Source organism: Ochotona princeps, chromosome 4 (assembly GCF_030435755.1).
Source record: "Ochotona princeps isolate mOchPri1 chromosome 4, mOchPri1.hap1, whole genome shotgun sequence".
NCBI lineage: Eukaryota > Metazoa > Chordata > Mammalia > Lagomorpha > Ochotonidae > Ochotona > Ochotona princeps.
In genome coordinates, this window is record NC_080835.1 from 24,563,702 (window position 1) to 24,588,970 (window position 25,269).

The window sequence follows — 25,269 nt, forward strand, 5'->3', positions numbered from 1 at the left end:
TCCCAGACCTGGTGGCTAGTGTCATGGACCAGCCTGACATGGGCCATCTCCTGCCCCTACACTCACCGGCAGGTACTGTGGTCTAGCCCTGACAGACCCCCAAGCCATGGTTTTCATGTACACTGGCAGAAGGTGATTGATACCAACAAGCCCAGCTCAGGTCTCCCCCATGAGCAGGTGTATTGGTTTGACCCTGAGAGATGCTCTGGTTTCCCTCCTCCAAACCACCTATTATCAGCCCTCTATTTATCCACGGGTGTAGTAGCCTGGCTGGTGGAAGTCCCCCAAAAGTTACTCTTCACAAGTCACATTCTCCCTTAGCAGTCCTACTTCCCACACACCCCAAGATCCCTACCCTGAGCAATCCACAGCGCCCCCATGCCCACAAGCACACAGATCCCCAAGCCCAGTCCTCCAGCAGCATGTCGTGCCCACCCCTCCAGGCCCTGCCTAGGGCCTATGAACGCTTGGACTCAGGTCCCCAGACCCCACGTGCTGGCATGCCTGCGTCTGCCCCCCACGTATCTTTTAAAAAATAAAGAAAATAGAACAGGCATCTGTGCTGTCACACTAGTTAACACAAATTTGGCATTAACCAGGCCCAGAACATCTGCCAGCTACTAGTTGCTTTTCTCCCAGCAATGTAACACTTCCCTAGATACTACACAACCTAGGTAGCTGCCTACATCGGGGGAGAAAACTAACTTTCTATGGGTAACATATGTATGTAAAAGACTAGAAAAAAAAGCAACTGTTGTGGGACTCAAACGTAGTATGAGGTATCTGGACTCACCTAATATGTATTTCTCTGAGTTGCAGAAAAGATTTCATATTTAGAAAAAAATCAAGGCAGGAAAGAGGGAAAGGCAAGATGCAATGGAGAAAGAAAAAGGAGTATGTATGGGACAGAGTAAAGGGAGGAGGTCAGGAAATATTCTTTAAGTGTCTTCTTTTTTTTTTCCGCCTAAATATAAACATCAATAAAGGGAACCATTTCTTCTACACTTCAAACAAATCAGCAGTTACAGGAAAGCGTTCTTGGTGCTCAAGTCTGGATTTCAGAGTATGTTACAAGACCCCAAATCATACATAATATTTGGACCATTCATGCATCTTCTAGGCAAAGGAATATCAGCTTTCCTCAAACATCCAAAAAAAGTTGGAACTTTTCTAGTATACAGAGCATTGTGCAAAGAGGAAAAAGACCTAGGTTCCAATCTTAATTCTGCCACTATTGTGTGGGCTTGGTACAGTCATTTTATATCTCTGGGTTTCTGTTTCTCCATCTGTAAATGAGGAAAGTGGACCAGATCAGAAGATACAAATTTGCAGTCCGCAGCCCACAGAACTACTTCTTTGGCTCTAGAATGTTATCCTACTCATCCTACTGCAATTTTTATTTAGCTGCCAACATTTAAATATTAAAAAAAATAGGAAATACTGATGAAGATTTCCAGCTTCCTTGGAAATCCAAAGATCACGACTACTGGTTACATTCTGATACAGTAAATTGGCTAAAGCTCAGTGGCAGCTACCTGCTTCTCTCACTTGTGCTGCCTTTCTGGTCTCTATAGACATTTTCAGTTGCCTACCATTGGAAGTAACCCTCTCCACTGGGCTCACAGCAGGTGTTGGGTGCAGGGATTAAGAAATCACTTGAGAGCCTGAATCAGAACTCCTGGGTTTGAATTCAGGCTCATTCCCTGGGTTCCTACTTCCTGATCATGTGTGCCTTTGCAGGTAGCAGGTCATGGCACAGATATTTCAGTCCTTCCCATCCATATCAGAGTCCTGGGCTCCTGCTTTGGCATGGCCCAGCATAGCCACTGGCTGTTTCTGGCATTTGGGCAGTAAACCAGGGAATGGAAGATCTCTGCCTCTATCTTCCAAATAGGGATTTTTCTATTTTAATGACTCTTAAGCTTTTAACACCAAAAATACTTGGATTTCTTTCTTCAAAGCAGTGCAGAATACACGATATACATATATCGTTTCATCCAACACAGAAAAGAAGTTCACTCTTATGTAAAAATCCTTTTAAAATTGGGGGGGGGGGGGGGGAGGGTGGAGCAAACATGGAACAGATAGGTAAACTGACAACTGAACAAGAAATAGTATTTCAATTTTAGTTTATACATAACATATAACATAACATACATAACATACATAACATAATATGTTATACATAACATCATATCATCTTAAATTAAGACAAACATGTGGTATTTAACCTTTTGGGATTGGCTCATTTCCCTCAGCATTATGGTTTCCAGTTTGGCCCATTTGGCCACAAAGAACTGCATTTTGTTTTTTTTAATAGCTGAGTAGTATTCCATGGAGTAGATAAACCATAGCTTTCTCATCCAGTCTTCTGCTGATGTCAATGTCAATGAGGTGGTCACAGGATGTGGTTAAGAACTCGCATTTATTTTTAACATATTGGTTACTTAATACTATGTCAATTAATTCCATAACGATGTAAATTGTTGCTCATGGTATGTTGGAGCTTTTAATTGATCGGGATGATAATCTGCCGGCTCTGCCTTCAGACCAGAGAGGGTCTTCCTAAGAAGCCGATGAACTCGACTGGACTATAAGATGCTGGACTCTATGTTTGGTATATGCTTGCAAAGAGGGACCCTCAACTGAACTTAAACTGTGGTTATGCAACAAGGTGGAGGGATCCACCATGGGGGGAGGGGGTGGGAAGGGGTGGGAGAATCCCAGTACCTATGAAACTGTGTCACATAATACAATGTAATTAATGAATAAAAAAATAATAAAATAAATGAAATATACTAACAAGAGAAAAAGAAATAATTTCAAAACAAAACAATAGTGTTTACTGAAAATCAGTCTCAGCACCTCTAGGAAAGTCAGTCTAGCCTAAAGCTAATAATTAGCTGGTCACCAAAAGAAGTCATTTTTCAATAGAAACGTACAAATCCTAAGCTGAATCCTAAGTACTCAACTCTACATCACAAAGAATCAGAACATGCTGGGTTCAAGAAGAAAAACTGATGGTTATTTGAGGTGATGAGTCTACCAGCCCCAAACCTCACTGACCTTGTATGGATATTACATTAAAAAAAAAAAAAAAAAAACAGCTGGGCCCTATGGCATGGCCTAGCAGCTAAAGTCCTCGCCTTAATCGTGCCCTGGGATCCCATGTGGGAGCCAGTTCTAATCCTGGCAGCTCCACTTCCCATCCAGCTCTCTGCTTGTGGCCTGGAAAGCAGTCTAGGACAGCCCAATGCTTTGGGACCCTGCACCCGCGTGGGAGACCTGGAAGAGGCTCCTGGTTCCCGGTTTCGGATCGGAGCAGCACCGGCCATTGTGGTCACTTTGGGAGTAAATCATCGGATGGAAAATCTTCCTCTCTGTCTCTCCTCTCTGTGTATCTGACTTTGTAACAATTTTTTTGTCATTAAAAAAAATCTTTGGAGGAACAGCAGAAGATTCAAAGACGAAATATAAAGTCCATGTTCATGTTCATTAATTTTGTATCCTGCTACCCCGCCAAATTCTCTTATGAGTTCCATAGGCTCTTGACTGAATCTTATAGTTCTCCTATGTAGAGGGTCATATCATCCTCAAACAGATAATTTTAATTTCTCATTTCCAATTTGATTTCATTTCTTTTTCTTGCCTAACAGCTCTGGCAAGAATTTCCAAAATAATTATTGAACAGCACTGGCGAAAGTGGACATCCTTATCTAATTCCAGATCTTAGTGGAAAGTCTTCCTCCATTTAGTATATGATGCTGGCACTGGGTTTTTCATATATTGCTTTGATTGTGTTATACAATGTTCCTTCTATACCTATCTTACTTAAGGTCTAGCATGACTTTGTCAAATGGCTTCTCTGCATCTACTGAGATGATCCAGCTATCCCACTAGGGGAACAGCCAAAGGAAACAAAATCTGCACATGAAAAAGGGATCTGTAATCCGGTATTTACAGCAACACACTCTGCCATAGCAAAGACATAGAAACAACCCAGATACCAGTCAAAAGAGGAGAGGATAAAGAAACAGTGGTACATCTACTCCATGGAATACAACTGAGCAATTAAAAAGAATGGAATTCTACCTCTTGCAACCAAACAGTCCCAGTTCCAGTGCCTATGAAAACATATCTTGATGGGCCCGGCGGCGTGGCCTAGCGGCTAAAGTCCTCACCTTGAAAGCCCCGGGATCCCATATGGGCGCCGGTTCTAATACCGGCAGCTCCACTTCCCATCCAGCTCCCTGCTTGTCGCCTGGGAAAGCAGTCGAGGACGGCCCAATGCACTGGGACCCTGCACCCGCGTGGGAGACCTGGAAGAGGTTCCTGGTTCCCAGCTTCGGATTGGTGCGCACCGGCTGTTGCGGCTCACTTAGGGAGTGAATCATCGGACGGAAGATCTTCCTCTCTGTCTCTCCTCCTCTCTGTATATCTGACTGTAATAAAATAAATAAATCTTTAAAAAAAAAAAAAAAGAAAACATATCTTGAAATAATAAAAAATAAAAATTAAAAAAATACAAAATCCTCCCAAGAAATCAAAAAGCAAAGTTTTGTTCAAAAGAAAATGAAAACAAAGTATAATATCCCGATTCCATTTACGAATTTGTTTGCCATCTTCATATTACTTTATTCTTCAACAATGAACCCACTCCAATGCTTGGCAAAAAACCATATTTAGGGACCTGGCATAGTAGCCTAGTGGCTGAAGATCTTACCTTGCATGTGCCAGGATCCCATATGGGTGCCAATTTGTATCCCTGCTGCTCCACTTCCCTTCCAGCTCCCTATTAGTGCCCTAGGAAGGCAGTGGAGGACAGCCCAGGGCCTTGGGACCCTACACCCATGTGAGAAGTTCCTGGCTCCTGGCTTTGTATCAGTTCAGCTCTGGCCATTGCGGCTGCTTGGGAAGCAAACTGGTGGGTAGAAAATCTTTCTCTCTGTAAATCTGACTTTCTAACTAAAAAAAAAAAAAAATGCCTTTATTTGCTCACACCCCAAAATTCATTCTTATCTCTGAGAAAATCCATCAACATGTTTTTTCAGACCTAACTCCAAACTACATGTCATCATAAACTATTCTTCACCTTCTCCACTCTCCCAGAATAGTAGAGATAGCAATATTGTTTCTGTTCTAGTTACATGGTAAATAGAGCGAAATTTTAACAATGGTAACCATTCCTTTTCTTAAGAAAAGGCCACTGTATTTTTCAAAATGGCAGAATAGGGTGAGGACAGGTTTAAACACTCAGAAAAGATTAGCCAAGTGAAGAAGAGAGGGTGCAATCCCAGGAAACAAGAGAGGACAGGCAGATGACAGAGGGACACCTGGACACCGAGGATGTGGGGAAGCAGCAGAAACAGTGGAGCACTGCTGCAGTGATCAGACACCCCAGGGGGGATCACAGCTCCACTGGAAGCTACATGGGAAGGGAATTCACCAGCAACTCAGGTGAACCTAGCCATACAACTGCCTGAACTGATTTGTTTAATCCAACCATGAGCAGAAGCAAAGTGGCAGAGCCAAAGCAGCCAGGTACAGGAACAGGGTGGATTCCATGGTCCAGACATTCACCGGTGCCAAATCAAGTGTACAGAGACAAAGGTTGGGTGGGGCAGAGACCATGGAAACCTGCGCATGTGCTACATAGGAGAATTCATTTCTTCCTCAATACATTGCACTAGTCACACCGGGGAAACAATACTGCAGGTTCCACCCAAAGCAGATCCAGGTGGGCACTAGACCTAACTGCCAGCGGGTTCCAGAAAGAGGAGAAAAAGAAAAAAAAAATTGTTCAATGGGCACAACAGACAACCCTGTGATCTAGGACAGCTGGTATCTCCTTAATCCTGGATACCGACCAGGAGTGGGGAAAAAAGGCTGAGCAGGCAGTGGTGCGGATGGGCAGTGGTGAGCCAGGACCACTGTGGCAAGACAGTCCAGGAAAGAAACTCACTGGAGGGAGTGGTACAAATGACTGCAAATGAAGAACCAGAACCTGAACATAACCAGTAAAGTCACCCTACAGTCCGGTGGAAATCACAGCTTAAAAACCGGCCCTAAGGAGAAGCAAGCACTAATCAGAGTTGATCACAATGACCGTGAGCTAGAGACAAAAATCCTATCTGAATGTCAGAGTTACTGAGGAAGACAGGGAGGAACTGCCACATAATATTTTAGTATTTTTCATAGTGTTTACATTGTTTATCAGGGTGGGAAAGATCAAGGATTAAGGGAAGTGGGTGAGACCACTGTTTCCAAATTTCCTTTTTATTTTCTTCCTGCATCTGGAAGAAGGGGAGAGGTAAGGGAAGAAGCCACACCCAGCCTCCCAACTGCCCCAGTACCCAGGGATGGAGAACAAACACTCATTATATATCCAGGGTCCCTGATGTGGAGCATTTTCTGAAGGTTCTGCCTAAGTGGTTTTAATAGTTCTGAACTGCTGTCAATCTCACCCATCCTAGGATGAGGAAATCCTTCCAGCGTCCACTGGTTGACAGAGTCAACCTCAGAGTCTCCATTTGTCCAGGTTGGGGTGTTGTCCGATTTGTTCTGCTCTCCTTCCCCGCAAGCCACAATGGGCTGCCATATCCTCTGTGTGCATCTGGGCCAGTCATCCACTGCTCCATCTTTTCCACTGAGGAGGCCCAGTTCTGCAATACGCTCTCTACTTAGACCCTTAGACCACCAATACTGGTCATGAGCCCTCATGCCCCTATACCCCAACCTGTGCCACCCCCCAGAGTCCTTGAAAGCCCACACACCAACCCCCACAAGCATGCTGCCAAGAGGCCAGTGGGTTTAGCCCCACATCATTAGTGTCCTGAGCCATCTGACCGGGGCCCAGCTGGAACCCCCGGCCACTGGGGCTCACAGACCCAGCACCCACTGCAGAGGCTTCCCACACCTGACAGGCACCCAGCACCAGGGCTCAGTGACCTGGCACCCTCTGTGCAGGCAGGCCTAAGGACCCAGGCCAGGAGATCCCAGCCCCACCGTACCTCCCATTCCTGGGGCTCATGGACCTGTCATTCACCACGTGGGCAGGCCTAAGGTCCCAGGTCAGGCTACGCAGACCCCTTGGGACTCTGTCAGACCCCTCACCCCCAGGGCTCACGGACCCAGCATCTCCCCACACATCTTTAGGAAAAAAGAAAAGAAAAGAAAACAAAGAAAAGAAAATAGGCCAGGTGACTATTCTGGCACAATGGCATGGATAACACAGCTTTGGCATAAACCAGGCCCATGATGCCCACCAGCTATTAGCTGCTTTTCTCCCAGCACTGAAACACTTGCTCAGATACAATGCAACCTATGCCACTGCCCACAGCTTGGGACCATATAATATTTTTTAATTATTATAAAGTTTCTAAAAACATGAAGCACATACAGGAGTTCAAATAATACATTTCACAGAAAATAGCAACACTGAAACAAAATCAAGCTGAATTATTAGAAATGAAGCGCACAACACAGCAAATTAAAAATTCAGTGGAAAGCCTCAATAATACAATGACTGGGGCAGAACAAAGAACCTCAGAATTGGAGAAAAATTTTTTTAATAACTGAAACAGTTGAAAGCTGGAAGAGGACATGTATCAAGCTAAAACAAACAAACAAAAAACATACAAAAGATAAGACATCTTTTAAAGGCTGAATATAAAAGCTACGGAAGTACCTAAATGTGAGGAAAGAGCAGCTGGGTTCAAAATAAATAATCATTGAGACAATCCAGAGCCATGTCTCAGTAGCTAAATCCTTGCCTTGCACAAGCCATGTTCCCACAGGTTTGTGTCCCAGCTACTCCACTTCCCATCCAGCTCCCCACTTGTGGCCTGGGAAAGCAGTAAAAGATGGTCCAAAGCCTTGGCACCCTGCAAACATGTGAGAGACCCAGAGAAAGCTCCTGGCTTCAGATCAGCTTAGCTCCAACCACTGCGGTCACTTGCGAAGTGAACAGTAGAGGGAAGATCTTTCTCTGTCTCTCCTGTTCTCTATAAATCTGTCTTTCCAACAAAAATAAAATAAACCTTTAGAAAAGAAGGTATAATTGAGAACTTACCTAATACAGAAAAACAATTGGGGAAAAAAAATACAGAAGGGGCACAGAACTTCCAATATGGTCAACCAAACGATCCTTGCCATGACACATCATAATCAAGCTCTCTTCAGTTGAACATAAGAAAAAGATATTTAAATATGCATGTCAAAAAAATCAATTAACATACAGAGAAAAGCCAATGACACTCAAAACCAACCTCTCAGAGGAAACTCTGCAGGCCAGAAGAGAATAGAGGAACATATTCCAGATCCTAAAAGGAAAAAAGTGTCAGTCCAGAATAATTAACCCAGCAAAGTTCTTATGTGTCTTTGAAAATGAAAGAAAATTCTTCCACAGCAGACAAAAGCTCAAACAATGCACCTATATGAGACCTGCCCTACAATTGTACATAAAGATGTCCAACTAACAAAGAAAAGGAATAGCACCTACCAAAACCAAAGGCAAATATGGAGAACCCAATAAAACAACAAAAGACTAAAATAAAAAACAATTAAACAACCCATTGCTAAACTGACAAGACCAAATCACTACCTATTGACACTAACCCTGAATTCAAATGGCTTAAACTCATAAATCAAACATCACAGATTAGCTGACTGGGTGGGGAAAAAAAAAACAGATGCAGAAACTGAAAATGAAGAGACAGAAAAAGATAATTCAGCCTAGTGGATAGAAAAAAGGAGCTTGTGTAGCCATCCTTGTATCAGAGGTTGATACGAAAAGCATTAAAAGAGCTGGAGAAGGACACCACAAAATGATCAAGGATACGTTCGTCAAGAAGAAATCACCATACTAGGACATTTAGCTACATGAAGCAAATGTTAATGGATTTAAAGGGAGAGATAGACTCTAACACAGTAAAGGTAGGAGAACTTAACACCCTATGAACCTCAATGGACAGATCAACGGGGAAAGAAATTCAGCAAGGAAACAACAAAGGCCACCCAGACAACAGAACAAATGGACAATTAAGTATCCATAGAACCTTTTGTCCTATAGATGCAGAACATGCATTTTTTCATCACTACATAGAATCTTCTCCAGGATTATTTGCATTTTAGGTGACAAAACAAGCCTCAGCAAATTTTTAAAAATCAAAATCATATCATGCATCTTCTCAGATCATCATGGAGTGAAACAGACCAACAGGCCAAAATACCCCCCAACACATGCGAATATCTGGAGACTGAATAATATGCTATTAAACGGACAGTGGGTTATAGAAGAAATCAGAGAGGAAAATTAAAACATGGATTGAAATGAATAAAGGCATCAACACATCAAAACTTGTAGAACATTACTGAGGCAGTATTAACAGATAAGTTCATTTCAACTAATGCTTGTGTCAAGAGATTAGAAAAATACCAAGTAAACAGGCTAACCATACATCTGGAGGACAAGAAAAACAATAGTAAAACAAACCCAAGATTATCAGAAAAAGGAAAATAAGCAAAATAAGGGAGGAAATAAACCAAATAGTAACCAAAATAACAATACATAAGATCAGGGAATAAAAGAGCTGGTTCGTGGAGAAAATCAACAAACCAGATTCCCCACTAGTCCAACTAACGAAAAACAAACAAACAAACAAACAAAAAAAACCCAGGGAGAAGATACACTATTAATACAATCAGAAACAAAAAGAAAATACAACAATGGACATCTCAGACATACACAGAATAATCAGGAACTGAAAATAATCCAGAGGAAAAGACTAGTCTCTTCAACAAATGCTGTTGGGACAATTGGATAGCAGCTCGTAGAGCTAAGAAGCAAGACCCCCATCTCTACATGGGTTAAGGACCTATACATGCCCCCAAGAAACCATCAAATTATTACAGAAATACATGGAAAGCACTCAGCAAGACAGGCACTGGTAAAGGCTTCTTAGAAAAGTCACCCAAGCACAGGCAGGCAAAGTTAAAATAAACAAACAGGACTACATAAAACTAAGAAGTTTCTGTACAGTACAGGAAATGATCAACAAAATGAAAAAGCAACCAACAGAATGAAACAAAAGTTTTAACACCACACAACATATATGGAACTAATATTCAGGATTTGCAAAGAGCTCATAAACTCAACAATAGGGAAACAAACCACCCTATGAAGGAATGGGCAATAAAAAAAATGAGCAGGAAATTTCATAAGAAAAAATTCAAATGGCTAGTAGAGATATGAAAGAATGTTCAGGTTCCCTGGTTAACGGGGAAATACAAATAAAAAATATACTGTGATTCCACCTAACTCCAGCGAGACTGACCCACATTCAGAACTCTAACAAAACCTGCTAGCACAGATGTGGGCAGGAAGGTACCCTACTTCACTGTTGGTTGGAGTATAGGCTAATGCAGCCACCAATAAAGTCAGTATGGAGAGTGTTAACAGAACTGAAAACCGACCTGTGGTATGACCCTGCTATCCCACTTCTGGGCATATATCCAAACGAAATGAAATCTTCATATGGCAACAGCTGGACTAGGGGCAAATTGAGCTGAGCCAGGCTGCAGCACTTGCTGCCAAATGCTGAGTCTGGGGTGCAGACCATCTCAGACTGGGCCACAGAACCCACTGGAACACAAGACCCATAGCTCGGAATGGGCCTAGTAAAAATATCCAGAATTTCCATGCTGGACTACTGTTTCCACTGGTGAACAGGAAAGCTGGGACTGAGGACAGGCCAGGTTAGCCCAGGCCACCACATCCACTGGCACACATAAGAGTCAGAATGGGTGGGTGCAGGCCACCAGCTAGCAAGGATCAGGACTGGGTACAAGTCTTGTCAAGCTGGACCACTGTATTCCTGGCAGACGCAAGATCCAGAGTTGGGAGCATACCTGGCAGCGGAACCATGAGCACTCCCCTAAGTAATACCTCCACTGGTGAGCACAAGAACCAGGTCTGGGTATAGGTTAGGCTGAGTTAAGCCACAGCACCCATGCGTGTGCATGAAACCCAGATGGGATGCAGGCTGGGCCAGGCTAAGCTGAAGCAGAGGTTGGCATATGCAAAAACCAGGGCTTGGAACTGGCCTCGTGGGAGCTTTGTGGGGTCACCCCAACAAGGCTGCAGGACTAAGTCTGTGGTGGGCAGGCAGGCTGGCCCAGTCCACAGAATGTTAGTTTACTTGAGATACGTGACTGGGACAGAACTGACCAGGCAGCTTGCATCCACTGGTATGTGCATTGGCTGGTGCAGGTATCAGACAAAAACTGACCCCCTGCACTGGCTAACAAGAGTCAAATCTGAAGTCATACCAGGTGAGGATTCTTGCGGTACTCCCCAACTAGACTGCTGAACTCAGACCATGCCCATAGGGAAAACTACAGGACATGCACACTGATCTTGAAGTACATGTATCAGGATGGACCTCCTCAGCTGCTGGTGCCTGTGCAGTAGACACCATGCCCAGATACATACTGAGGACTGATCAGCTCATCTAGGCCAGCAGGGGATGTCCACTGCCTCAATGAAGGATGGAAAGTAGGGAACAGGTTGGACCACTCTCCTAGCCAAGCTTTGCAGCATGTTCCTGTGTCTACGGATGCACTAAGCTGCACTCTGTCAATCAAAAGACCTTGGGAAGATGTTCCCAACCCTGGAGCAAGGAAACCAAAAACTTCTCAGAACTATCAAAATCACTCAAGTAACATCCTTGGAACATACATTCCATCATCAGGTTCCTTAAGGCATCATCAAATGACTGTCCCCCATGCATGCCCAAGTGCTGATGTACTTTGACTGTGGCCCCCTCCACCCTTCTTTGAAGACATAGAAGAAGGAAGAAAAAAAAAGGAAACATTTGTCCCACCCACCTTTCCTCCCACCTAATCAGAGGTCCACATGGACATGTTGCCCTCTCAAAAAGCAAATGAAAAATTTCCAAAAAAAAATGCCTGAGGTGCAGACATAACAGCACCAAGTACCTAGATAAACTTATCTGACATCTCTCTTCATGACTGCCAACTGAAAACACAAGAACGGCTATTTTCCAACCAGAAATTAAAAGGAATACTGGCCCAGCTTCCCTTCTGCTTCTATAAAAATTTCACACAGATCAGAATGTAAAACAGAATCTATACAGGACAACCAGTAAGACTTGTGAGCCTAAAATTAGACTTACCAGCTGTGTTTTGGTTAGCTAGTGCATAAGGCATCAGCAGGACACCGAAATATACAACAGCTCTTCTCGGAAGACAAACCTTTCACCAGTCTATCTACCCACCAGATTAAAGCAAGCAGAAGGAGAGGGGGTTGAACAGTTTTCATCCAAAGATACTTGGTGTCCAGAATGTCTACCGCTACCAGACTGATTTGTGTAGAACTGAACTCAGAAAAGAATCTCTAAATGCTAATAAGAATCATCAACTGCTGAGGACTTCATATATTCCAGGAACCATGTTTGTTCCTCATTGTAATCCAATGAGAAACAACTATGTCCATGTTACAAAAGAAGCTGCTACATACAATGAACTATTCAACATGACATATGTAAGTAGGTGGCAGAGTCATGGCTCAGACCCTTAGGCTGCAAAGCCAAGTGCAGCATGTCGGATCCTTTAACACTCATTCATTTTCACTTAGTTTCAAAATCTCAGCTGCTGGATGTTAGCCTAGAGGGCCCATGGGCATGCAGAAAGCCCCTAGGTGGCACCAAAAGTTCCCGCCAATAGTAGCCGCCCCAGACTCATTTAAATGAAGCTGACCAATCAGAAGACAACACATACCTTTACCTCAAGCTTTGTCATCACCCTTCAGCAGCCCACTACTTTGCAGCCCAATGAACCTCGCCTGGGAGCAGATCTCAACAAACCTGATTTCATCATCATTCTGGTCTTGGTAGCCCCTCTGTTTTGGGGTGTGTGTGTGTATATGTGTGTGTGTTTTAAATCTAACACTGGATAGACACAGTGGCCTGAAGAAATGACTAGTTTCTCAGTCTCTCTTACAATTAGAAAAATTAAGGAAATGAGATTTGCCCAATGGCATAAGCAATGGGTGTGCTTTTTCTTCAGACTTCATTTATACCATACTACACTTTCATGCCTGCTCTCCAACTTGCAAGTGCTACCCAAACCTCGTAAAGATAAGAACTACATCCTTTAATTGCCTACACCAAACTTCCTTTATATGAGAAAAATGAAACATCTGTTTGAGTTACTGTTATTTTGGATTTGTCCAATCTTATTATTTTAAATGTACAACTTAATCCTAAAACATGATGCAAAAAATATTAACAATCTATTAATACATTAAGTGCAGATAAGATTATTATTATTTGCATGTTTATCCAGTATGTCCTACACAACACTATCCAGGAAACCACATAGCTTTAGCCTCAGAAAAGTTTGTAACACATACAGGACAAACAAGGGAAAAGTATCTAGTACTGTAATAAACGTATACCCCATATAGCCTACATCTTCTATTAAAATGTTGATTCAAGTCTCAACTCTTCCACTTCTAATCCAGTGTTCCTGCCAAGGCACACAGGAAGGTAACGCACTTGGGTCCCTGCCTCAAACACAGGAGACCCAGATGGGCCTGGCCTCAGTCTGGTGCAGCCCTGGCTACTGCAGGAACTTGAGCAGTGAATCAGCACATGGTAGATCTCTCTGCCATTCTGCTTTCAAATTAATAAGGTTTTTTGAAACAAAGAAAGAAAGAAAGAGAGAGAAAGGGACTGGTGGTATAGCACAGCATGTTAAGTCACTATCTGCCATGCCAGCATACTATGTGAACAAGTCATGGCTTGCTCCATTTCTGTCTTTTAACAAAGACGTATTAAAAAAAAAAATGTAACTCTGAAAGGCGTTTCAGAGTTACAGAGAGACAGAAACCTTCCACTCGCTGGTTCACTCACAAAATGCCTGTGATGGTCAAGCTAGGCCAGGCCAAAGCCAGAAGCCAGAACTCTATCCAGGTCTTCCATATGGGTAACAGGGGTCCAAGGACTTTGGCCATCTTCCAATGCCTTACCATGTACACCAGCAAGAAGCCTGACCAGAAGCAGAGCAGGCAGAACTTGAATCAGCACTGTAACACAAGATCCAACACTGCAGGTGGCAGCTTAACCTACTCAAGGGTTGTACTCAAGGGTTATAATGAGAATCAAATAAGTTAATATATATATAAAGCACTTAAGAAAAAACTACTTGTATATATTTTAAGTGTCAGTTATCAATATTATTAATCATTTTTCACGAATCAGGGCTGTGCTTAAAAGTTCATCAATGAAATAAGGGAAAGACCAGAAGACATTTCCAAGCTAATATGAGATATTATAAAATCCTTGCTCAGTATCAGAAAAGAATCTTTGTCACCCTAAAACCCATGATCTCCGTCTAACCATAAGATAAACATCAGGAGCAGGCATTGTGGTGCAGTGAGTTAAGCTGCTACTTGGGATGTTCAAGACTTACAGTGGAATGTCAATTAGAGTGCTGGCTATACTACTTCAGACACGGCTTTCTCTTAATGCTGCTAATACTGCTAACACATCTGGGAGGTAGCAGGTGATGGCTCAAGCGCTTGGGTTCCCACCGCCCACATGGGAACATGGAATTCTTGGCTCCTGACTTCAGCCCTGGCTACGTGCAGATCTGCAGTGTGAATCGGTGAACATAAGATCTCCCTGTCACCCTACCTGTCAATAAATAAATGAATCTTTTTTTAAAAAATGACCATAAAACAAATCCTAATAGAGGGACATTTTACAGGATACTTGAACAATACAACTGACAAGGTTTTTAAAAAGAAGAAGAAAAAGAAAAGTCTGAGAAACTGCCAAAATTAAGCTGAGCCTAAAGAGACATGGCAACTGAATGCAGTATATTATTTTGAATGAATCCTCGATCAGAAAAAAAGATAGAGAGAAATCTGAAATATAGACTATTGTTAATGTGACAATAGTAGTTCAGTAAAACAAAGATTTCAATAACAAGAGAAACAGGGCATGGAAAAACATATATGGGAACTCAGTTCTATCTTCAAACTTTCCAGTAAATTTAAAATGACCCTAAAATTTAAAACTTCACCTAAACATACATATGAGAGTAGGCATTGTTTGGGACGCCTGCATCCCGTATCAGAGTACCTCTGCTCCTCGCATCGAAGTGCTAACCAGGCCTGACCCTGCTTAGCTTTCGAGAGCAGACGAGATTGGGAATGTTTAGGGTGACATGTTCCAGGTGAGCTGTAGACCCACCCTCTAGTCCTAACTTAGCTTCCTGCCTATATCCACCCTCAGAGGCAGCAAATGACAGTTCAGGTATATGGGAGACTGGAGAACAGTTCCTGGTTCCTAGCTTGAACCTGTCCCAGCCACAACTGACTGGAAGGCATTTGGGGGCTAACCCACTGGGTGAAATCTCTATCTTCCCTGCTGCTTTGCCTTTCTAATAAATGCAGTTTAATAAGTAATATTAGCAGCAAAGCTATGATACTTCCTGTTCTTCTCTAGTACCATTTTTCAATCAGTGCTTCATGCTCATATCAGAAGATGCCCTATATTCTTTCAGACAATAAAAATGAAATGTATGTTACAACAAACCTTAACATTCTATGAGTGGACAAAAAGTCATAACCACTGACCACTATAGGATGGAGTGCAGCATACTTTCACAGTCCCTGTGGAGTCACAGCTGTTCTAAGCCTGTGTCTCTGTCCAATCACCCGGCTACCAGCAGTCCTTCTCTAATTCCTCCAGGCAGTTGTTCCCAGAATCAATTACCAAACATTCCTCTCCCCGAACTTACACGTAAAAAACATACTTGAGGCAAAGAGGTGTGGCTTCTAAATGTTTGGATTAGTCCGTCACAAACACATGCTAAAAATTCCACAGATGCTGCTTAGCGTTGCATTCTGCCAACCAGTTTTCCTTTTGCCACTTAAGAAAATGCCATCTTGGGGCCGATGTGGTGACCCAGTGGCTAAAGTCTGCACCTTGAAAGCACAGGGATTCTATATGGTCTCTGGTTCTAATTCCAGTGGCCCTCCTTCCCATTCAGCTCCATGCTTGTGGCCTGGGAGAGCAGTCGAGAACAGCCCAAAGCCTTGGGACCCTGCACCTGTGTGGGAGACCCAGAGGAAGAAACTCTTGGCTCCTGGATCCGGATCAGCTCAGCTCCGGCCATTGCAGTTACTAAGGTAGTGAGTCAAATGATGGAAGATCCTCTCTGTATATCTGCCTTTCCAATAAAAATAAGTAAATCTTTACAAAAAAAAAAAGAAAGAAAATATCTTTTAGTTTTTTTAAGATGTATTTATTTTACTTGAAAAAATTACAGAGAGGGAGAGATATAGCTCTTCCATGCTCTGGTTTACTCTCCAAGCAGCTGCAATGGCCAGAGCTGGGCCAGTCTGAAGCTGGGAGCCAGGAGCTGCTGAGCCTCCCACGTGAGGTCTCCCATTTGCGCCATCCTCTTCTGCCTTCCCAGGTCATCAGCTAAGGGGAAATACTTGGAAAACTAATCAGTGGATGGAAGACTTCTCTGTATCCCTGCCTCTCCGCAACTATGCCTTTCAAAAAAAATAAAAGCTTGGGAAAACAAATCAAAACAGACAAATCAAAACAAACAAAGAAACAAACAACAACAACAACAAAACCACCCACAACTCCTCTGGTAATTTGTGCCTTGTCCAAACAATGTTAACAGCAGCAGTGGGTACTGCAGCCATGCGTGAAGGCACTCCTCAGGACACCTGCACACAGCATCACAGTGTGGGGAACATTTTTTCTACCAAGAGCCCTTCAAATATCTGCAACATTATTTTTGGGCCATTCAAAATTATCAGCTCAAAAATTAGCCTGCTACAGACTCACCGAATTTTGCCTGCTGTGTTTAACTGCACCGGCTGGGTTGGACAAAGTTCTGCCTCCGCTTCCAATCCAGCTTCGCAACAGTACGCACACTGGGAAGGAAGAAGTCCTGGCTCAAGTCTTAGATCCCTATGACCCACATGAGACCAGGACACAAAACCTGGTTCCTGGCTTTGATATGGCCCAGTCCTAACTAATGTAGGCATCCCTTAGAGGATGATCTTGTCCCCTCACCAGCCCCACCTTTCAATAAAAATAAACAAAATGTTTTTTTTTAAAGATTTATTTTTATTACAAAGTCAGATATACAGAAAGGAGGAGAGACAGAGAGGAAGATCTTCCGTCCGATGATTCACTCCCCAAGTGAGCCGCAACGGCCGGTGCACACCAATCCGATGCTGGGAACCCGGAACCTCCTCCAGGTCTCCCACACGGGTGCAGGGTCCCAATGCATTGGGCCGTCCTCGAATGCTTTCCCAGGCCACAAGCAGGGAGCTGGATGGGAAGTGGAGCTGCCGGGACTAGAACCGGCGCCCATATGGGATCCCGGGGCATTCAAGGCGAGGACTTAAGCCGCTAGGCCACGTCGCCGGGCCCAACAAAATGTTTTAAAAAGCATTAAAAATGTATGTACTTGTAATTCCATTAATAGTCACAACTCCAATCCATAATTTAAAAAAAAAAAATTAGGTGAAACCAAACTGAAGAACACTCTACAAATGTATCTGGCTACTGCTTCTCAAAAATTATGAGACTCAGGCCCAGCATGGTAGCCTAGTGGCTAAAGTCCTCGCCTTGCACACACTGGAATCCCATATGGTCGCTGGTTCTAATTCCAGCGGCCCCACTTCCCATCCAGCTCCCTGCTTGTGGCCTGGGAAAGCAGTCGAGAACAGCCCAAAGCCTTAGGTTCCTGCATCCACGTGGGAGACCCAGAGGAAGCTCCAGGCTCCTGGCTTTGGATTGGCTTAGCTCCAGCTGCTGCAGTCACTTGGGGAGTGATTCAGGGGACGGAATAGCTTCATAGCTTCCTCTCTGTCTCTCCTTCTCTCTGTACATCTGACTTTCCAATAAAAATAAAAATAAGAAATAATAAAGCTTTTTAAAATTATCAGAATCACCAAACACAAAACAAAATAAAAAGTAATGTGTGTTCTTGGTATAGCAGCCACAAGAGAAAATATTGATAACATTAAAAAAAAAATCCATACTTAGTGACATTCCAATCAACATTAGGATAAGCAGTGTCCGGGAAGCAGCTTTTAATATAGACATTGACTGAAGTCAATACAATGGCTGTGTACTCGGTTTGGGAAGAAAAGTGAGATGTGGGGGAAGCAGCGAGTAGTAGATAGGGAGTGCACATTTACAACAGAGCCTTCCAATACAGACTCGAAACTCTTCAACCCTTCTATTCTTAAACTAGAAGTAAACTTGTCTCTCATCCTCCAAAGGGAATTGAACAGAAAATGAAATAGGAGGCCATGGAGAGTAGATAATTAAAAAGAAAAAAACTCTTTGACACTGTAACCTTGGGCAGGCCCTCCTAAAAGTTTGGTCCAAGGAATTTCAACAAATGAGTTTAAGGGAGTTCTAAAGAGTTTTTCCTGAGATCTCAGCAGGAGCAAACTCAAATCATCTCTCAAAGAATATAGTTTCATTTAGGCTTGGGGCATTTCCACAGATATATTTTTAAAGTCAATGGATGCCACTCAGTCAAACGTAATCAGACATATCGGTAATAAAGAAATTGGTGGGGGAAATGGGCAAAGAGATTTACAACATTTTCACATCTCAGAATTATCAAAGGCAGAGAGTATAAATCAGCTTACTTGCTCTTAAAGGAATACAGGCAATTGTTACAGTATCAAAAAACACAATGGAGCTTGGCTCTCCACTTCCCATCCAACTCCCTCTTTGTTGCCTAGGAAAGTTTCTCCCCTAAAGTGGAAGAAAAAATCCTATGTATGTTCTTAATAAATTAAAAACTATGGACCCAAGACCCTGTGGAAATACTTGCCCCACTGGTTAGCTCAAGAGCTGGGGAGGTGATGGACTAAGCTAGGTGTGACCAAGGAGCCTGCCATCAATCATCAGCAAAGGAACCGACAACAGTCTGGACTGGTCAAGGCAGCAGCACCCGAATGTGCATCCTGAATAGGGTGTGGAGTGGGCCGGGTTGCAACATTCACCAGCTCATACAAAGGCCAAAGGGAAGATCAGACTATGCCGGGCACTGGCCTAAAACCCACTGGGATGTATGAGAACTGGGTCTGAGAGTGGGTCAAGTGGAGGAACTTGGGAAACTTCCCCTGGCGGGTCATAGCTTCTGCTGGTGAACACAGGATCCAGAACTGGGTGTCAGACAAGCTGGGCAAAGTAGCTCCAATGGCTGGCCAATATGTGAAATGGTAATGGAACGGGGTGGACGAGGCAGGACTGAGCAAACCTTAGCTCACGAACAAAATTAGAAATCAGGATGGAGTATAGGTCATGCCGAGCTAGGCTCTTGCACCTACTGGTCTGCATGAGCCAGGGACACTAAGCCATAGCATCTAAGGCAGGGACCGGGACAGGTGAGGGGCTGTGCCAAGCTGAGTCACAGCAACCACTGGCATGTGCACAATCTATGGCTGCGAACAGGCCCGATTGGGGAGGTAAGGGGACACCCTAGCTGGGTGGAGGCTTCCACCAAGGAGTGCGTGGGATGGAAAGGGGGCTGCATTCTGATCAGAAAAAAGTTGTAGTCTCCCTTGGCACAAGTGTGGACTGGGACTGGATGCACCAAGCCGAGCTAGACTCCAACACTATCTGGTGCTCTGGAGCACCAGGGTAGATATAGGATGGACTAGGCTAGGTTTCAACCCCTACTGAGCCATGTGTGAGCTGTATGTGGGTATGGATGAGCCATGGCTGGGCTGAAACATCCAACAGTGAGAACCAGATTGGGTTGAAGGCCAGTCAGGAAAGCCCACTGTTCCTACTATGACAGGAGGTGAACTGAGTAGGGCTGGATCATGGACCCATTGGTATACATGAAATCTGGCACTGGGAAAGGTTCTGATGGAGGAGCCTGTCTGGCAGGACATAGTCCCTGCAGGTAAGTGCAAGAACCACCATAGGAACAGCCCAAAACAGGCCATGGAAAGTATCCCACTGGCATACATTTGGCATGGGTCGGGAGCAGACCAGGCTGAACCAGTTCATATCAGCCATTGGTGACTATGAGCACCGGAACAGAGTGTGGGTCAAACCAGGTTCAGTCGCGACAAAAACCAGTACACAATACGGAATGCCAAGGTGAGGTGACCTGTACTGGAAGTGGCCGCAACGCCCAACAGCACACTTCAGAACCAGGGAGGGAGGGGTTGGAGCTGGCAGTGAGAATGGGGGAGGCTCACCTGCTGGATAGCTACTCCCACGAGAGAGCATGAGCTGGGATGGGGGCAGACCAGACTAGGCAGAGCTACAACACCTGTGGGCCTCATGCACGCTAGATCAGGGAAAAGCCAGGCTGGCCTGATTGTTCCTACTGGTGCAAGCGTATATTAGAGCAGGTGAGGGTTTGTTGGGCTTTGCCACAGCATCAGCTGGCAGAAGCTGGCACTCATGGCTAAATCTGTGGTTAAACTGCAGAACCACCTGGAGAGTGCATAATCTGGGAATGGGAGTGGCCTAGAAGGGAAATAGTGGGCTCCTCCCTCTTGGGTTACCACCCCCACTGGAGGGCGCGAAAACCTGGACAGGGGAGGGGTGGCTAGACAAAAGGGCACCCAACAGCATGTGTGTGGGCTGGATGGTGGAGCTGGTTAAGTTGAACTAGGCTTCAATGACCACAGACATGCATGAGAGCTGAATGGGATGTGGGACAGACTGGACTAGTCTGCTGCATATACTGGCAAGTATGGGAACCAGGGTAGGGGGCGGGCCTGGTGGGGGTTATTGTGGGTTGCTCTGACTAGGCTGCAGCTCCCACTGGTTCATGTGAGGGCCGAGTGTGTGCTGGGCAGAATCAGGCTGGACTGCAACACCCATTGGTTCCAGTGGGAGACAGGACCGGAAACAAAACTGACCCAACAATTGCAACCAATAGCTGATTGGGGCGATGGACTGTACTGGGCCCTGTACTTGCAAGTATACACAAGAACCTGGTCTGGGTTCACCTCAGAAAAAATTTCTTTAGGGATCCCCCCAATCGAACTGCTGGACTCAGATCCCTACCCATGAAACGGCAGAGGACAGAACAAATCAATCAACTACCCTCAGCTATATGTTGGCAGTGAAAAACAGGGCAACAGAGACTCTAAGATGGACTATGCCAATCAGCAGATTCCACAGCGACCTCATCAAGCTTGGAATGGCGAGATTGGCAGCAATTCATATGTTGAATTATCAAACTACCTGAGCAATACCCTCAAAGCATGCCCCACATTGGGTACCTGGGATGGGTGGGAGACTGGGTAGGGCTTCTCCCTTTACCTTCCCCTTTACCCCAGATATAGAAAAAAAAATGTGGAAATGATAGTCTTACCCACTTTCCTGTAGCCTTTGAACCTTTGTGCTCTAATTAACTATGTAAAGATTGTCAAAAATAAAATAAAATAATGGAAAAAGGAAAAAAAAAAAACAATGGGCCCAGCATGATGGCTCAGTGGGGCTCAATCCTTGCCTTGCATGTGCCAGGATCCCATATGGTTGCCGGTTTGTGCCCCAGCTGCTCCACTCCCATCTAGCTCCCTGCCTGTGCCCTGGGAAAGTAGCAGAGGATGACCCAAAGCCCGGGGACTCTACACCCATTTGGAAGACCTGAGAAGAGAGTCCTAGCACTTGGTTTCTGATTGGCTCTGCTCCAACCACTGCGGCCATTTGAGGAGTGAGCCAGTGGATTTAGTATCTTTCTCTCTGTCTCTCCTTCTCTCTGTAAATATGCCCTTCCTGGTGCTTGATAAACTGGTTACCTGTAGGGGGAAAAAATGGAATTGGATTCCTAAATTTCCACCACGGCATTAAGAAGAACAAGATTTCCTACCTCCCTCTCCCACAGCCAAAAAGCAAAAACAAACAAAAAAAACCAAGCAACCATCACGTACCGATAAATTGTGCAATAAAATGAAAAACTCCCACTCAAGTTAGAATTCTGAAATAGGAAAAATTACATAAGATATTTGCAACCGATATTAACAACAAAGAAGTAAGAAACAAATATATAAAAATGGCTAGAAGTTAATAAGAAAATCACTGACAACCCCACAGAAGCATGCCTGGGTACCTCACAAAATAGGAAAACCAGATGTTCAAAAATCACTAATATCAAGAGGAATGCAAAGTGAAACCCAAACAAGACACCATGCACGGGACTGGTGCTGTGCTACAAAGGGTCAAGGCCACACTGGGACTCCGTACTCCACCCTGGAGTGCTGCTGGTTCCAGTGCCTGGCAGGTGACGAGTGACGACTCAAGCCTGAGCCCCACATGGGAAATACAGGTGGCACTCCTGGCTGTGGCTTGGCCCCCTCTTGACCACTGTGACCCCCCGGAGAGTAAACCATGATATGAGCTACACCACTCTCCCTTTCAAATAAATACCTCTTTAAAACAAGAAGAACACCATTCAGCACATATCCACAAAACTGGCAAAGATCAAAACTACTGTAACAGTAAGTGTTAGTGAAGATCCAGAAAAACAGAACTTCCATATAGGTCACGAGTCCAACAGGTACAACCACTTTAGAAAACAGCTGATGACCTCTAGTACTACTGAAGAAATGCATCAGTCTATAACCTAGTAATTCTATTCCTATGTTTCTTATCCAATCAAATATGGGGCATCTACATCAGCAGACATTACTAACAATGTTAGTGTCTGTACTGTTTTCAATGGCCAGAAGCTCCAGAAGCGGGGACTGAGTCAATGTTAGTCAACCAGGATGTGTATCACAGTGTGGCGAATTACACATCTCACACCAAAACATCGTAATCCAAGTGAAGAATACATCAGTGTTTTATCATTACTGATTATGTACATGTCCATACGCTTTCTGAATGTAAGCTTTACAATGAAATATGGATTAAGAAAGAAAAGCTGATATGGTGGATTTTGTCACAATGTTTATTACTCCATTCCAGCAAGCTGAAGGCTGCTTAGAAAAGCCAAGATCAAACGACACCATCACTAGCCAAGAAAAGACAGAGGACAGAACAAGTCAATCAACCACCTCAGCTATATGTCGGCAGCGAAATACTGGGCAAATGAAGACTCTGATGGACTGTGTCAATCAGTGGATTCTTCAACGACCTCATCGAGCAGGGAGTGACGAAACTGGCAGCGATTTTTTTTTTTCCTTCTCTTTCTTGATTTTCCTTCAACTATAGTTAACTATGTAAAGATTGTCAACAACAATGCAATAAAATGGATTATATAAAAAAAAAAAAAAAAAGAAACTGGCAGCGATTCATAACTGGAGAACTATTAAAACCACTTGAGCAAGTATATCAGAGCATGCCCCACATCCGGGACTTGGGGTGGGTGGGAAACTGGGTGGGGCTTCTCCCTAAATATCCCCCTTTACCTCAGATACATGAAGGAAACAATATGGACATAATAGTCTTACCCACTTCCCTATAGCCCCTGAATCTTTTTTACCGTAATTAACTATGTAAAGATTGTCAACAATAAAAAAATTTTTTTTTAAATGACACCATCACAACTCAAGGCAAACCATTTGCCAAGTTCACCTTCAACACACACTCATTCAATTTCTTACCGCATTTTCAAGTTGGGAAAGCAACCCTCATCACCAGGAGCCCTAAGTCACAGCACCTGCCCCAACAAGAACGACTTAAGGAAATTGGCCTAGGAGAGATCAACATTCCCAATGAATGCTCCTGCACCTTCTGCGAACCTCAGATTTGCAGAGGGCTGCAAATCTCCAGAAATTATAGATTACATTTTTGCGTGCACGTCTATAATCTCAAGAGTCCCATTCCGGTGCTTCTCAGAGCAGTTCCATCAACAGTAGTGAATGAACACTGTTTCCAATCAGATGAACAGATCAAGGTTCCAGGGCCAAAGCACCCGCTGGACCACCGGCTGTAAGCCCAGGGGTGCTGCTCCCAGGCCTGTGCTCGGTACTTACTCTCAGCTCCTCGAAGGCTTCATCTAGGGTGGACAGCTGGTGGCCCCGGTGGGCCCCGATGACAGGGCACAGGACACAGATGAGCCGCCTGTCCTCCTGGCAGTAGGTACTCAAGTCGAGCCCGTGGTCGGGACACTTCCTCTTGGCCACCCTCTCGGCTTCCATTTCTATTTCGGGGTCAAACTCGCTCTCTGCCTCGGTTTCCCCCTCCGCCTCCGACTCCCCCTCTTCCTGGTTGTCCCCCTCCGCCTCACTCTCTTGTTCGTCTTCCATTTCCTCGTCGCTCTCCTCCTCGCTCTCCTCTTCCTCTTCCTCCTCTTCCTCCTCCTCCTCCTCCGTCTCGCTCTCCTCCGTCTCGCTGCCTTCCTCCGTCTCGCTCTCTAACTCCTTGTCCTGCTCGTCCTTGGCCTCCGCCTCCCCTTCCCCGGGGGCTCCCGAGGCCCAGACCTGGGCGCCATGGACGTAGTCGGCCAGGTGGTGGCTCAGGAACTTCTGCCTGTGCGCCTCGGCGTGGCGGCGGCAGAAGCAGAAGCCGCATTCGCGACACACCTCCTCGGCGCCCGGGGCCTCGTCGGGCTCGCACTCATCACACGTGCCGTCGGGAGGCAGCTCCTCCAAGGCCGCGCCCACTCCGGAGGCCATGTGGGCGCAGGGACGCGGCCCAAGTCTGCGGGCCGCCGCGCTCGCCGTCGGCCTCGGCGCGACTCCTTCACCTCCTTCTCCTCCCCCTCCTCGCCCTGGCGAGGTCCTTTTCTCCGGGAGGCGCCGCCGGCCGGGGTCGCGCTGCGTCTCGGTGCGAGGGCCGGACCCGCAGGGAGCTCCCTCAGCCCGGCCGGCAGCGAAGGCCCTTCCCTCCGCCTCGGCCTGCTGCGCGCAGCCGCGGCGCTTCCTCGGCCGCTCGGGGCACTTCCGGTGCGGCCGCCCCGCGGCCCCGTCGGCCCCCGCGCCGCCCGCTTGGTCTCCCTCCCCGGGCAAGGACGCGGCGGTGGCGGCGGTGGAGGCTGCAGGCTCCCCGCGCCGCCCCGGTTCCACTTTCCCTTTCGCTGTCAGGCGGACTCCTTTCACTTCCTGAGTCATTTAAAGTGGCAATGGCCCTTTTTTTTTTTTTAAGCGTTTCCCGCGGGGCTCGGCATCCTGGGAGAGTGGAGAGGGGATGGGGGAAGCCTGGCGCTCTCATGGGGTTGGAGACTTGGCCCCGCCCCCCAGTCCCTCCCTGGAGGTGTCCACTGGACCTTGGTCCT

General features: G+C 45.2%; 1 protein-coding gene across 1 annotated transcript in view; it reads right to left on the reverse strand.

Annotated features, from left to right (window-relative positions):
• Window positions 1-25,015, reverse strand: part of TRIM44 (tripartite motif containing 44) — a 120,669-nt gene extending 95,654 nt beyond the window's left edge. Inside the window, exon 1 of the mRNA XM_058663176.1 lies at window positions 24,029-25,015. Coding sequence (XP_058519159.1) covers window positions 24,029-24,670 — 642 coding nt within the window. The 5' untranslated portion in view covers window positions 24,671-25,015. The remainder of the gene's footprint in view (window positions 1-24,028) is intronic.
• Between the last annotated feature and the right edge of the window lie 254 nt (window positions 25,016-25,269).